Below are 15,068 nucleotides of genomic sequence, written 5' to 3'. Positions count from 1 at the left end.
ACAGCAACGCAGAACCAGCGGCAGGCTTCGCTCCCGCCTGTCACCGGGACAGGGAGAGAGAGTGTGAAGGCAGCCCGCTGACTTCCAGCTTTCGTGTGGAGTGACGGAGAAGGGAGAGAGGAATCCCCGCCTGCTCTCACTGGACAACAAGTAAGTGTGAACTCACTGTCGCTTCTGAGAATGTTGGGACCTATTTATATCGAAAGATAAATCAACAAAAATAAATAAAACATGTCTTGTATCTAGTTTCTTTTTCTTGCCACTGTTTCCTATTTTGCGCTGGATTTTGGAGCAAATACATGACAAAAGGCGGCTTTTGTTTGAGATGGTGATGAGTTGGGTTTGACAGTGTGTGGTAATCCTGCAGCTTCTCGTTTTCAGATCAGTAATGGGGAATAAAATCAAGAAAAGAATAAGAATTAAAACAGAAAAAACTCGGAGGCTTTGGGTCTGTTTTCTCTGAGCTGCCAGTTTGCTGTCCCACGGCTTATCAGATGGACTATACAGCATTTTGTCAGTCATCAGTCAGCAGGCATGCCACTGGGTTTTTGCTATGGTGCTAAATGATATTAGAGGCATGGACTTTGCCGTATGACTCAGACATGAATGCACTGTTTGCATTGTTCCACTGGCAGTTCTGTCTTTCTTTGTGGTCAAGATGAAGGCTGGGCTGCAAAGGGTGTAAAGGGACACGCCCCTTTACAGGCGTTCATCGTCATTTTCAGCTATCATCACCATGACTGTGTGCCAAAAATAACCAGACACAATCCTGAGGTAAACAGACACCTAAAGCAGCAGGGTGGACTCTGCAGCCAAAAAAAATAATAAAAAAAAAGAAAGAACCCCGTCTCTGCGGACAGGATGATGCTCAGAGTTTAAAGGTTAGGTTACAAAAAATAAAGGCTTTTTGACTTTGTGGGTTAAAAGTGTGTAGGCTGTGGAGATGTTACTCATGCTGACAGAAGTCTGGAGGTGGCTTTGTGCTGATTGGTTTTGCTTCTTGCCTTTCAGAGGCGGATTACTAATCCGCTTTGCTGGTAATAGTATGACTCGGGCAGGCCGGTCTGTATGTTACCTATACAGAATAGCGAGGGAAGAAGAAGAGAAACAGCCCACTGTAAATTAAAATCCTGTAGTTTGGCTTAATATAGGCCTAACACCAGATTAGTCATGTCATTCCCCCGTTTAATGTCATAATTTGCTTTTTGCGACAATAATCACGCACTTCCCAGCCAGCATTAATGTTGCCTACCAAACAGCCCACAAGGCTTTGTCTGCACCCATGCAAAGAAATGCGCACCTCTCCGCGCGCAAACCGCAGGTGATGTGGCGTATGGCGCCCGCAAGTGACTGCGGTCTGGTTCCTCCATTTGAGGAGCATGTGTTATGGAGGTGTGCTGGGTTTGAACCGTGGACTTTGATCACATTTGATGTTCATTTTCCCATCAGTGCTTTAGAGGATGTGGCAAAGAAGAGGAGATGAGCATGTGATGAAACAGTACTTGTGCAGTCCAGGCTTGCTGTGGCGTCTTTGCGCAAATGGGTTTACAGCGCCGCGCCTGAATTTGGTCGGATTAGGCAATGAAGTGCTCGGGCTGGTGCTGCTGTTTGTTTTTGGACTGGAATGAGTCACATATTGCACTGTGAGAGATGCAGCCCTTTTGTTCTGCCCTCACCCATCCTGTTAGCTGGGACTTGGGGGAGATTTTCACTGCCACTGCCCAAATATGGCAAAACAACAGTTTACTGACATCAAACTGCCACTGATTCATGAGATGAGATCTTGAACATGCCTGAGAGGCTTTTTTTTCCCAACAATAAAGGCAAATGACAAAGCAGCCTATCTTTATTGCTATTACTGCTTTTATTTATTTATTTATTTATTTATTTATTTATTCATATTTTTTCCCCAATATTTAGCACGATGCTATGTTTACCTTCATTATACAATGCTGCTGTTGTGTCTCTGCTGTAATCAGCCCACTGTCATTTTTATTCTATGGGTGGATTATTTGACAGAAACTGTCAGAATGTCATTGCAAACTGTCCCAAATTGTCCCTTTGCAATTCTGGTAACACAACTAATTTGATTCTTGTCTGTTTTAACCCATGATCACTCCCAGTGTATTTTAAATAGGCATTTTATTTTATAGCCTAAAACTGTAAATATATGTTGCCTAGAAACATCTAGCCTAGGGCAGTGGTTCTCAAATGGGGCTACATGTACCCCTCGGGGTATGTTGGAGTACTGCAGGGGGTATGTGAGAATAAATATAATTAGTCTATGCTATATTGAGCTGAATGAAAAATGTAAATGTAAGTTGATAAGCCACATTTTATATTCAGTATTTGAAAAAAAAAATCCAGTAAATGGATTAGTGGTTGAAACGTAGCAGCGATACAGCTGAGAACCCAGAGAAAGAAGAGAAAAAGACACAAAAACAGAAACAACAAACTCTCCTCAGTATCAGGCTGTTCAGACATTGATGGAGTTGTGTTGTATCTCTATATAGACTTTTTTGACCAAAATTGCTTTTTGCACTGGTCAGTGGTACTTGGCTGAGAAAATATTTCAAAGCTGGTTCCTTATTGAGAAAAGGTTGAGAAGTGCTGGCCAAGGGCAGCCCACTGGCCCAGCCAACAAGAACACTTAGGCAATGTTTTGGCCTGAATCCAGCTCAGGACTTCAGCCCCGTGCCTGCAGGGAGAAAGCTTCTGCATTTGGTGATGTTTCACAGGTGACGTTGCTGGACAACAGTATGAAACTCTGCTGTCTTGCTCTCTGGAAAAGTAAAGGCTGAGAAAACTCCATGTTGCCCTCCTACCAGCTCCCTCCCTCTCGCCTGCCGACCTGCTCACCAGCTCAGTGCTTTTGGCTTCCATGGTGCAACGCCACGACACGAGCTGCTGCAGGCTGCACCGGCAGCTGAGCCCGTGAGCCGTTAATCTTGAACCAGCAAACAGGCTCGCCCACAGCAGATGCCAACACACCACTGCTGTGTGACATCATATGTTTTCCCATTCACTGGAGGCTGATGATCTAGCAGACACTGTTTCTATGGGGTTTAAAATCCTGTGTGGCAGCCATGAGAAAGAACGGCACTGTGTTGTTTGACATGCATTACTTTTTGCTACAACTGGCGGCCAACTGGCCAACAAATGCTGTGGGCGGGGCTTATTTTGCCAAACGTGGCAAAACCCCTGAACACTTTCTGTTAGTGCAACTGAATTTGGCGGACATGTGCAGCTATCATGTCTGAGTGAATAATTAAAAAACAGAAATGGTGGCAGTTGACCAATCAGTGGCAGACAATCATAACTTTAAAAAGCTATTCCTTTGCTGTAAGACTGCCTCTCTTCAAATTTGCAATCTTCATCACTGTATGAATTCCCAGCCATGCCTAACAGGATGGAATCCTATTCCAAAAAATACCTATTCAAACAATAATTAAAGTAACAATTAAATAAAGTGATGATAATAATCTGAAAATATTATCAAAGAGATCAAGCTCCAGCATTTTTTCTTGCCCTACTGTTAAATTTTGTACTGATGTGATATATATATTTTTTTAAATCTTTTTTTAATCCTATTTTTATGAGGTTTTTGCTTCAGCTCGACAATAGCACTGTGTTGTATTGTATTCATATTTATTTATCTATTTATTTATCTATTTATTTTTTTGTGAATTCAGTGAATTTATTCATCTTTATATGTCTTTAACATGTTCATTCTTTGCTTTTGGTCAGACAAGACAGAGGAGGGTATTCTCCAGATCTAACTGATACAGCCATCTTGCGTGCTGCATCATTTCTCATAGTGTTATGATGCCTGTAAGCACAGCTTTATTTTGACAGGCCCCATATGATCTCAGCACAAAATGCCATGAATGCCAGTGAATGTCCACTAGAGGACGAATTCACAGCCAAAATGACGTGTCCCATTCATCTGAATGAGCGCACAAGTAGAAACAGGATTTTAGGAATGCGAGAGCTGAATCTTTGTGAACATTGGGGCGAGGGGCCGGGGTTGGAAATTGATTGGCATCTGGTTATATAACATCCCTGTCCAATTTCTTTGAGCACAGGGACAAATTCCGTGCATCAGCATGGTAATAAAAAAAACTCAAACCGTGGGAGTGGAAAGTGGATTTATCAACATTCTTGAAACACTGGCCAAGATGAACCTATAGCTAATGACTGATTTGTCTACAACTAATGAAGTGCCAAAAATTTCAAGTGCCTTATCAAACACAGGGAGTGTTATCAGTGGACATTCACCATCACGGCCAACCAGAGCCCACTGTATCATAGCAAAATGCTGCATTGTGTAATCCTCATGTAGCACTTATTCACATTCAAAAAGTGTATCCTCCAGAAAAGCAAGACATAATTAGTTTACTTTTTTTGTTTGTTGTGCTAGTATACTATCATTATCCACCACCTCAGTAGTGGCTAGAGGTGGAACCAGGCACAAAATCTAGATTTTGCTGGCATCTAGTGGTATAAATTTTTACCTTACTGCAGGCATGTCATTTTGCACATCCAACAGTGCCACATCACTTTTGGGTGTGGTCAGAAACCAAACAGAGCACATTTATGACCACACCCAACAATAATGTTAGATTTGGTCTAAAGTGCAGCAGATTTTAAGCTTTCAACGCACAGAGGATGGTGCAATAATGCTTTTAAAAGATTTAGGATTAGGATCAACCTTTATCTCGCTGTAGCTAGCAAACCTTAATCTAAGCTGGTGGATAATTTGAATAATGACATACTTGCACAGCTTTATACTTTCAGTGCATTTCATTCAAACTGAATCCTTTATAGGCAACTTAACTGTAATATTTCCAGCGCCCAGTCTTGTCAGCCAGAAGATGAGCTCAGAGCTGCACAGATATGTTGGTCTGATAGCGCATAGATTGTGAATAAACAACATGAGGACTACAGGTTGCACATAGCTCAGAATGGATCTAAAGGTTATTGGTTTGAAACCAACACGGCATGCTGAGCTGAGATCATAACTGACGTGTCGGAATCAGATGGTTTTATGCATGCAAAGTAGGCCTACATCCCTTGTTTCACTCACAGGTCTTCATACTGTAAAGATGAAAATATAAGATGTTTTTCTGAGGTGGTCGATACAGACACAAATTCTGGTTGGGGAATCAGGCTCCAGAAGCAATATTTCTCCCTTTAATTATTAATTCTCATTAGAAGGAAGAGTGGGTGTGACCCTCATAGATATTTACTGATATACATGAGGTCTGTGAAGTAACACAAAAACAATTTTATACAATTATAAACACAATTAACCTGCAATTAAGCAAAACAACAGGAGTTATACTGTCTTAACATTGCTGCCAGCTAGGCAGGTGATACAGCTAGCCCACAGTGATACTATATGAACAAAAATAACCTGCTAGATGAAAATCTATGATAGGCATAAGCAGACTTATGAAAACAAATTTACCATCACTGAGTTACAATACTTGGACAATCCTTATGAACACACAAACAGTAAACAAGGTCAAATATGGCATAGGAACTACACTGAGCCACTAGGTGTCACTGACGGGCTTTCTAATGATTAGATTTGCTAACTAGGTAAGATAATTATGTGGGAATAAAGTTTCTGTTCTATGCAAAACTTGCTACTACAATGTCTGTTGGTGCAATTCTAGCTAATGCTTGTCTTGGCGGTGGATCCACATGCATTAAAAAGAAATGGACAGCCTTAACTGACTCCTATAAATATAATATGATGAAACATACTATGTTAACTTGCTATAGAGTTATATATCAAAGTATAAATAGAAGGATCAAGTAGCATTTAGAGCAGCATGAGTGAGTGCTTCACATTTGTCAAGTACAAGCTTCCTTTGAAAAAGCATCTTAATTCCATACCTCAGTCTTATGCAATTGTCTTTATCCAGGTTTATGAGTGAATGAGAAGTGTTAACCTGCAGTAGCTTTATGAATTGGTGCCTTCATAACTTCAATGGTATTATCGCTCCTTGTTTTCATGTAATTCATTCATTCTATTCAATAGAACGAAGCAAGCAAAGATCTTCACTGCTTAGCAACAAGGAAAGCATTTTTGTTGGTGCAGAGCTAAGCATAATGATTACATGAAAAATCCAGTGGGTTGATTTTTTTTTTTTTTTTTTTTTTTGTACTAAAGCACAGCATGGGCTGGAGGCTTTTAAGTTTTAAGAGCCAGAAATCTCAGCACTTGATCAAGTAATCGTTGGGTAATTGTTACTGATGAACACTCCTGCTGATTTATTATAGTCCTGTTGTGCTATTGGGCAGGAAAAACACACGTATTGCACCGAAACTTCTCTATATTTTTTCCCGTCATACAACATTACTGACACGAATCTCTTCCTCTGTTCTTCTGTTATCTCTCTCCTCCAGGTATTTCCGTTCACCATCCCGTCACCTTTGCTGCCGACAGTGCTCCCTGTTCAGAGAGGCCATGATTGGCTACCATGATGCCTCAAGTGCCCTTACCCTCCTGATCCTCCTGACAGGGGCCTCTTTCCTCAATCTGTCCACCTCCAGCCCTGTGAACACCCTTCGCCTCACTGATAGCCTGCACAGGGTCTCATCTTCTGGGCTGGCAGTGGTGGGAAACAGGGAAAGGCGGGCTGAGGAGAATGGATCAATGCAAACAGGAGGGGAGGGAGTAGAGGAGGAGGAAGAAGATGAGGATGAGGATGAGCTCTTTAAAGATGTGGATCCCAAAACACTTGCAGCGGTTCTACTGGAAGCACTGAATAAGCCACAGATGGAGAGAAGGAGGGAAGGAGATGAGGGTGAGGGGACAGAAGAAGAGGAGAAGGAAGAGAGGGAGGAGGCAACAAAAGAGAATGAAAAAGCAAAGGAAGTTAGAGCAATGGATGGAGTGAACCGAGACCGAGACAGAAATGGACGACAGGAGTTAGAGCTCATGATGGCTGCGCAGGGGAGGGAGGAGCGAGAAAGGGAGGAGGAGGAGGAAAGAAGGAAAGCACAAGAAGAAGAGGAGAAGCTAACAGAGAGGGTGACCAGTCGCACCATAAGCCAGACAGTTCCAGTGAAAACAGAGCAGCAGTCCACCACTACAGATGAGGGAGGAGAGGAGATATTAGGGAAGGATGCTGCCTTCCAGCAAGGGCCAACCAGCCTCAGTGAGTCCCAGCAACAAGGAGACCAAAACACAGATGAAGAGGAGGAGCAGCTAAACCCAGAGGAGCTGAAGAACCTGGAGACTATGATGAAGGAGTTTCCAAGTCTAAGCACAGCCAGTAAGATCGTGAGAGATTCTCAGCAGCATCAGCGAGAGAGCAGAGGTTACAGCCCCTACAATGACATCATACCAGATAATAAAGGCTACGATCTTGCAATGTCGAAGAAGAAACTGAAATGGCAAGAGGAGACGCAGAAAGCAATGACTTTTCCTACATTCCGGGGAGGCAATTTTATGGATGAGTTTGAAGATAACAATTTCAACAACGCTGGCAGTAATGCAGTACAGCAACTGCCTCCAGCAGAGAATGACGTGATGGAAGATGATGAGCCAGAGGAGGCAGAGGACGAAGAAGAGGTGTTGAGTCCTGAGGAGGAGGAGGCTCGAGCCAAAGCAGAGCAGGAGGAGGTGAGGAGGCAGGCTGCTGAGGCACAGAGAGCCAAGATGGAGGAGGAGAAGTTGGCAGACATTGCCTCTGACATGCTGCTCCAGTACATGGTCAAGCAAAATAATGGAAACAGGAAGGACAGGGACCAAAATAGGAAGTATTCCTCTTTGTCCAATGCAGCAGAAGACAAACGGTCTGATGAAGAGCAAGAGGTGATGGAGGAGGATGACGACATTGATCCTCAGACCATTGACAAACTGATTGAGATCTCCAGCAAACTCCACCTTCCTGCTGACGATGTGGTAGATATCATCAGTGATGTGGAGAAAAAGAAGAAGAAAGACGTGCCTCCCGAAATGGCATCACCTTGGCAACGACCCTTAATGCCCCTATCCTCGTCATCCTCATCTACTAATGGCGTTTCAGCTTCACAGATCCCAAACAATCGAAATACTTTCTTGTCTAAGCAAACCTCTCCAGCTGTCAATCCCCTAAAAGCTTGGTTCCAGGAGAGACCACCAACCAAATCATCACTGGGCAACCAGGACCTTTGGATCAAACCTTCAAAGCCGATGTCCGGCAATCAAGAACGTTGGCCCAAACTTCAGAAGCCTCTATCAACCAATCAGGATCTCTGGCTCAAACCACAGAAGTCCTTTTGGACCAGCTACCCTCCTTATTCCACTTACCCATCCTACTATCAAAAGAAGCCCTATCGAGGTTACTATCCCATTTATTTTCCCCCTCCTTCAAAACCCAAATTCCGTTACTATGTTCCAAAGCCTGCTCTCAACCTCAACAGCTTCCTTGGGAATTCAGCAGACTATGACTATTATTCCCCCCCTAAACGTCGTTTCCGCAACTGGGTTCAACCCAGGCTGAGAAAGCCCCCTGCAAACCTCCAGCAGAGCTACTACAGCAATTATGTCCTCCCGTCATACACCCGGACATTTCAGCCCTTACCAATTCCCAAACCACGCTCCGCATCCCGAATGGCAGTGATCCCCCGTCATCAACCGCAGTACTATTACTCACCTGCGGCACCTATAGTGACCAGGGATGAAGATTACTATAGTTCTCAGAGTGGGAGGCAGGCGGACAAAGGAAAAGATGACGATCTGGAGAAATACATTCAGGAGATACTAATGAAACAACCACGGATGTTTGAATGAAGGTGGGATGAGATGAGAAGAGAAAGAGTGTGGGTGGGAAGGAGGGAGAGGAGGCAAGATGAAAGGGAAAGACTAGTTATTTATTTGTTCTGTTGGTATTTGGCTCTTGGTTTTGGTTTATCTTGCATGTGTTTTCTTGCTCCTTTTTGATAGTGTACAGTTTGATTTGGCAAAGGGCATTACCGAGGACTTTTTACTTTTATTTTTTCCAGAATTACCCTCTGAGAAAAACCGACATTGGGTAGAAAAATGAGAGTAAAGATGCACATCTACCCTCCTCCCATGCGAAGGAAGGAAAAGAGGATGTACATGGTTTGTCGGAAAGCAGTGACGGGGCACAGAATTGCATCCCACTACAACTTTTCATTGAAACTCCCTACATAAAGGCATTCTCCTTTGCAGCGTTTGGACATTTGAAAATGCCAACAAAGGAGGACATTTAAATATGTTGTCACATGTTCTCTGAAAAAAATTCAACCATTCAAAAGACAAAGGTGTCAATAAGTTATGGGACCTGGGCCAAATGTGTCAAATACTTTCATATGCTTGAAATGCTTGTTGGATGCAGACAGTTCACACACACATGAAAAGAACCTTTTTGTGATTAGCATCAAAAAACTTCATACTTACAATTCATACTTACAATCTGTCTATAGTAACACTATTAAAGACAAAATTAAGATCATAACTAATAGGTGACTGGGCTTGTGTCAAAGCCAAACCTTATTACTTTTATGTTTTTAAAGATGTTTATAAATTGTCATCATTTCAATGATGCATTGTTGTTTGTATTAAAAGAAACTAGCAAAAAAAAAATTATGAACTATAGCACCTTTTCATAATTTATATTCACAGATTACCCACTGAGGCTCTTTATAATGAAATATAACATATAAAAAGTATATTTCACATAAAGGGCTCTGGAAGCCACAGTAACACAACTATAATGTTCTGGATGACTCATCCTTTGCATAACTTCAATTACCTTGTTGCTATGGTGCCAAACCCTGGTCAAACTGTATGAGGAATTCTTTTACACTTCAAGCATTCAGTGGAGAGCTGAACTACAGACAGGAGATTTCATAAAAGTGTTCCCAATAGTCAAACAATACCTCAATATCCAGGACTCCCAACATAAGTGGAAGATTTCCAGTGCTATTTGACATGGGTTAACTCTCCTCGAAATGCAGACCAGGACAGTCACTCTTCCCTATTTCATGTGCTTTGCTTTTGGGGTTCGATATTTTTTTTCATGTATAACATATACTGGACACATCTTAATGTGTCCTTTTGTTTTTAAAAATGTCATTCTTTTTTATGTTTCCATCTTTTTGTGTTCCTTTTTTAAAATATATTTTTCTACAGAACAGTCACATATTCCATTCATTTATAGAACACTAATTTCTTTCCAAACTTGTTTTCTGGACAAATATCTACTGCCTTATTTTTTGTGACCATAGCATTATTCCCAAGGGATTTTATATGTATATTTTTTCTGTAACAGTTAGGGTTAGGTTATTAAATCAAGGTTGTTATCAGTTACACTCCAGACTAGAAATGGAGCAAACAACATCATTTATTTTCTTGAACTGACACTACTGAGGGTGGGAATAACTTATTCAATTTCAAGTCCATTTAAGAGGTGAATCTCGATTGGGTTCACAAATTGAAAAACAGTATTACAGGGATTTTTCAGTGGATGGACTTACACCAAGCATCTTCACAACCTGTGGCACTGAGATACCACTGTACGTTTGACTGTACTGTTACAAGATGGATAGTTCATGCTTTTTTAAAAAGTTGTTAAAAACAGACAAGACTGTTAAACTGACTAAGATTGCCGCTCTTTACTTTGGTGTCTATCAGTAATCAATAAATCAGTCTAGGAGAGAAATCAGTACACCAATCGATTTAAATGTGTCATCGGGAATTAAGCCAAACCTTTCTCTTTAGTATCCATGTTCAATATCATATCAAATATTGTTAATCTTGTGGCTTTCTGTTGCTTAAACAGTGGCTAATCTTCACGTGTATTGCCAAGCCAACTACAAAATTATGACAATGACAATCTCATGGTGAAAAAAAAAAAGGGAAACAACACCACATTACTTGAAAAAAAAGTTAGTTAAGAAACATAAACATTGAATGTAAAGATGTGCCAGTTTTTTTTTTGTTTTTTTTGTTTTTTTAACAAAACAGGGATCACATCTTTGTTGCGAGATCTCCTTCCAAAGTGCAATATTGTCTCTAGATTTCTGATTTTTGCCTGGAACTGTGCCCTGACTGGCTTGAGGTTCACGGTGTTACAGTCCAGTGATCTAAATTCGTTCATGTTCAATAAACAACCGAGTAGATGAGTTCACTGCACGGGATTGCTTTTGTCATTTGACATTTGAACAGGTCTGGAACATTACCAGAAACAATAATGGAAAGGGATAGCACACCTTTTTTAAGCCTAGAGTTAATACAAGTGCCCAATCATGTAAGTTGTTAAATGTGAGAAAGAGAAGGAATGGAATAGACAGAGAGAAAGGTGGAAGGAGGAGACAACACAAAACTATTTATTTTTATTTTTTACTTTTGATTTGTTTTTATAGTGAAATCAGAGAAAGGGACTAAGATAAGAGGAAAAGAGGCAAGGTGATGGAAGAGTGTCTGCACGTTTATGTATACTTGCATCTAAAATGTGTTACTTCTTTGAAGACTTAACAAGCATCAATAAAAAAGTATAAAAAAATCTTTAAGACAGAAACAATGACAATGACATTAGCGTACCTTAAAATCATTGTTTGAGTCTTGTATAAGAAAACTATTGTCCATGGTCTTTATAGATGTACCTTGTTGTAACTATCATAATAAACATGCGTTTGCTGGATGTAAATATGCGCATGTCAATGACTAGTTTTGCTACACAGAGAGAAATGAATAAAGTCAACTATTTTTTATTACGAAAATGCTTTTTTAAGTTCTTTGTTGACAGATTTTTTGTGCGAGTGTGAGAGATTCTACAGCACACGCTATGAGACCCATGATATATAATACATGCTGTCACTTTGAGCTACAGGGGTATCCTTACTCCATTTTACAAATGCAGCTACAAACAACAGGATATAAATAACAACACAACAGAAAATGACACCACATTACAGCAAAAGCTAAAGATACGACATCTCAGGGAAACTGAATCAGGTCAATTGGACTTAGTTATATGTCTAGAAGACGTTTCATGTTTCACGTTATATGTCTAGAAGACGTTTCAGTCTAGTGAAGAGCATGAACGGATGAAGCCACTTGGATAAAGTGGCTTCATCTGTTCATGCTCTTCACTAGACTAGGCTGGTAGTCTAGACACAGATTCTTTCTCTTGCTAAAACCTTAAAGCCCACAGATGACATGAATAGATTCCTCACTTTGTTGACTAGGGACAGATTTACAGACTAACACTCGGGGTACATGTAAAGAGTAGCATAGAGTATAACAAAGAGGGAGAACAGTTGAAAACCACCAGCCCTCAGCAGCCTCCTAGATGACTGAAGCCTGGGGCCCCAGGCACCAGGGGCAGACATAGCGAACTGGGGCCCAAGGCAACACAGATGTGGGGTTCCCCTCACTCTCATCCTCTCCCTTTTCCATAATACCTGCAGACAAACTCTTAAATCCATAAACACACAATTAATAAAAGAGTATGTCTTGTTCCTGATGGCCACAAATGCAAATGCGTTGGTGTCCTGACAATAGCTGCGTTGTATTCCCGGGCCATCATGTTCTCTAAAGGTGACAAAGGAGGAACTTTCAGTGACTGGAAAAAAATCTTATATCTAGTTTATATGTGATATTTGAAGGAGTGGCTCCCCAGGCACATGCCTACTTTGCCTTATAACAAATTCCGCCCCTGGTCAGCAGTCCAAGCATTAACACGACTCACACAACCACAGCCACAGGTGAAGCACTCAGTGTTGAGCCTTGCACTGCTGAGGCAGATGCTCAGTGTGCTACCACTACTGCAACTACTACTATTAGCACCACTGTTACTGCTAGTACTACTACTACAAAAAAATAATAATAATGATTAAAATAACGACTGTATTTGGATAGCACTTTTCTACTCAAATTTGCAAAGCGCTTTACAGGAAAAAATAGCAGTTCCATAAAAAAATGTTGAGAAAAAACTCACAATAGTATGAGGAAAAAACTTGAACATTCTGAGACTGTAAAGTCACAAATTTATGAGAGCAAAACTGTGAAAACTAGTTTTTCTTCCCCTGTTGGATTTCTTTAGTAAGAAGGAAATCCTGGTGATTTGAGCCCAGAATCACAATCTTCTCATCAGCATCTGGACTTTGAAGAGACATTGTTGTGACTTGGGCCCATTCAGAGGGAAACAATCTGGTGATTCTGGGCTAAAATCAGCAGGATTTCCTTTACTTGTTAGAATTTGATGAGGTGATCAGCTGCAGGCCTGATACACAGCGAGCAGCAGCGTCTGCAGAGTGAGGCTGATCCAGCCCCGCAAAGTGATGCTATGTGCTTCCTCTATAAGAGTATAAGAAAGATAGCTATACAAGTATTTTTCTCGTAAATTTTTTTGTTTTTTCCTCATAAATTTACTTTAACCCTCACGCGCCCAGTCACAGTCTGGGCATCGCAGCACGGAGGTCTTCCTGTCGGCACCGGGAGGACAGGCTCCACATCGAGTCCTCGGCGTGGAGCACCCGCGTCCTCGGTCCCGCGGGGTCCCAGACGGGCCCGGGTCCGCCCCGCGACCCGTCCCAGCTCCCAGAGCAGTGAGCGCTCAGCCTCGGGCTCGGCCCTCGGGCTTGGGCCTCCCTGACCATGAGGGCGGGCGCCGGGGCCCTGGGCAGTCGAGCCCTGCGCTCGAGGAGTGGAGCCACCATGTCTCTGCTGGCTCGCTTGAGGAAGAGCCTGCGAGAGTCCCACCTGCCCGCGGCCCAGCCCGGACGGAGCTCTCGCCACAGCACCAGGGCGTTGTAGGCCGACACGTTGAGCACATTGTGGAACTAAGAATAACACACTAGAAATTACTCAAAAAGCTATATCACATATAGCTTAAAAAATGTCATGTCAGCGTATAGGAAGTTATTTAGGTTACCATAGACCCATGTATATCATTAAAAGTTCCACAGTCAGGACGTATTGTTTACCAAATCCACAGACTAACAGGCCAATGTGAACTTGCACTTGTTGTGTTGCAAACACAAACTAGCCTATGGGTGAAATTAATTCCATGACATGATGCCTAAAATTCTAATAGTTGCTAGTTCAGCAAAACTAAAAACCAAAAAAACAAACAAAAAAAAAAAACTTCTATGGCTAAGTGGCAACATATTAGCAAGAGGCTCATTACATGCACAATTAACATCACGCATAGAGACTTGCATACCTTTATCTTTTGAACGTTTCTCCTCTTCCTCTCTCCTTCTCTTTCTGAACTGGGCACCTGATGTTTTTTTTGGCCTTTTGTCCATGATACTCCATTGACTTTTGTTGTTGTTGTTGTTGTTGTTGTTTTTGGTTTTTTTTTTGGCATTTTCACATAACCCAATAAATTACATGTAGCTATAACGGGTCTATATTAATTTTATGAATGAAATACAATTTATTTGGAAGCAGCAGTTTGTGTTGTTTGGCCTGGGATCTTTCATATCAGAGGTTAGTCTATCCCCTGCCCCCCTCCTCTTTGCTTTTCCTGAGACTCAACCTGCGCACAGCCTCTGCAGTCGCAAGTTGATCCCCCGCGCCCCCCTCCCCCTTGCCTTTTCTTCTGACACACACGACCTGTATACATGACTCTCAGCAGCAAGTTGACGTGATAGTAGGGGCGCCTCAGCGCCCACTGCACCAACTTGACATGGAAATGAGCGATATTAGTCTCCTGCTCCTTATGCGCAGCAGGGTGTATACCACAAAGCTGCCGAAATGCCTGAAGGTTACATATCAGAGAATGAGTCTCATCAGAAAGAACACTTTGACACTCGCTGCGAGCATACATCTGGTCACTCTGATCATTCGTTTTTTGACCAAAACAACAAATTTTTCAGTGGGCCGAGGTGTAATGGAGATGATATGTAACCTAAATCTCTATGTATCATCATCTTGTCTGTGATGATCCACGATGCAAACAAATCATGTTAGCTTGTCTTTTGATTACAGTAAACCATGATATAATTTTCTTTATCTGTGTCGGGTTTCCTTCTTCAAGTCCTCACTATACTGCTCTACAGAACACTGTGTGAACCACAAACTTTGAAAGTTAGAC

General features: G+C 41.8%; 1 protein-coding gene across 1 annotated transcript; it reads left to right on the top strand.

Moving 5' to 3' along the window:
* Positions 1–6,478: 6,478 nt before the first annotated feature.
* Positions 6,479–8,875, top strand: vgf (VGF nerve growth factor inducible). The gene has a single exon (XM_030075769.1). The coding sequence runs from the start codon at positions 6,479–6,481 to the stop codon at positions 8,789–8,791; it is 2,313 nt and encodes a 770-aa protein (XP_029931629.1). The 3' UTR covers positions 8,792–8,875.
* Positions 8,876–15,068: the final 6,193 nt, after the last annotated feature.

The sequence above is a fragment of the Myripristis murdjan genome, chromosome 18 (genome assembly GCF_902150065.1).
Source record: "Myripristis murdjan chromosome 18, fMyrMur1.1, whole genome shotgun sequence".
NCBI lineage: Eukaryota > Metazoa > Chordata > Actinopteri > Holocentriformes > Holocentridae > Myripristis > Myripristis murdjan.
This window is presented reverse-complemented; position numbering and strand designations above follow the sequence as displayed.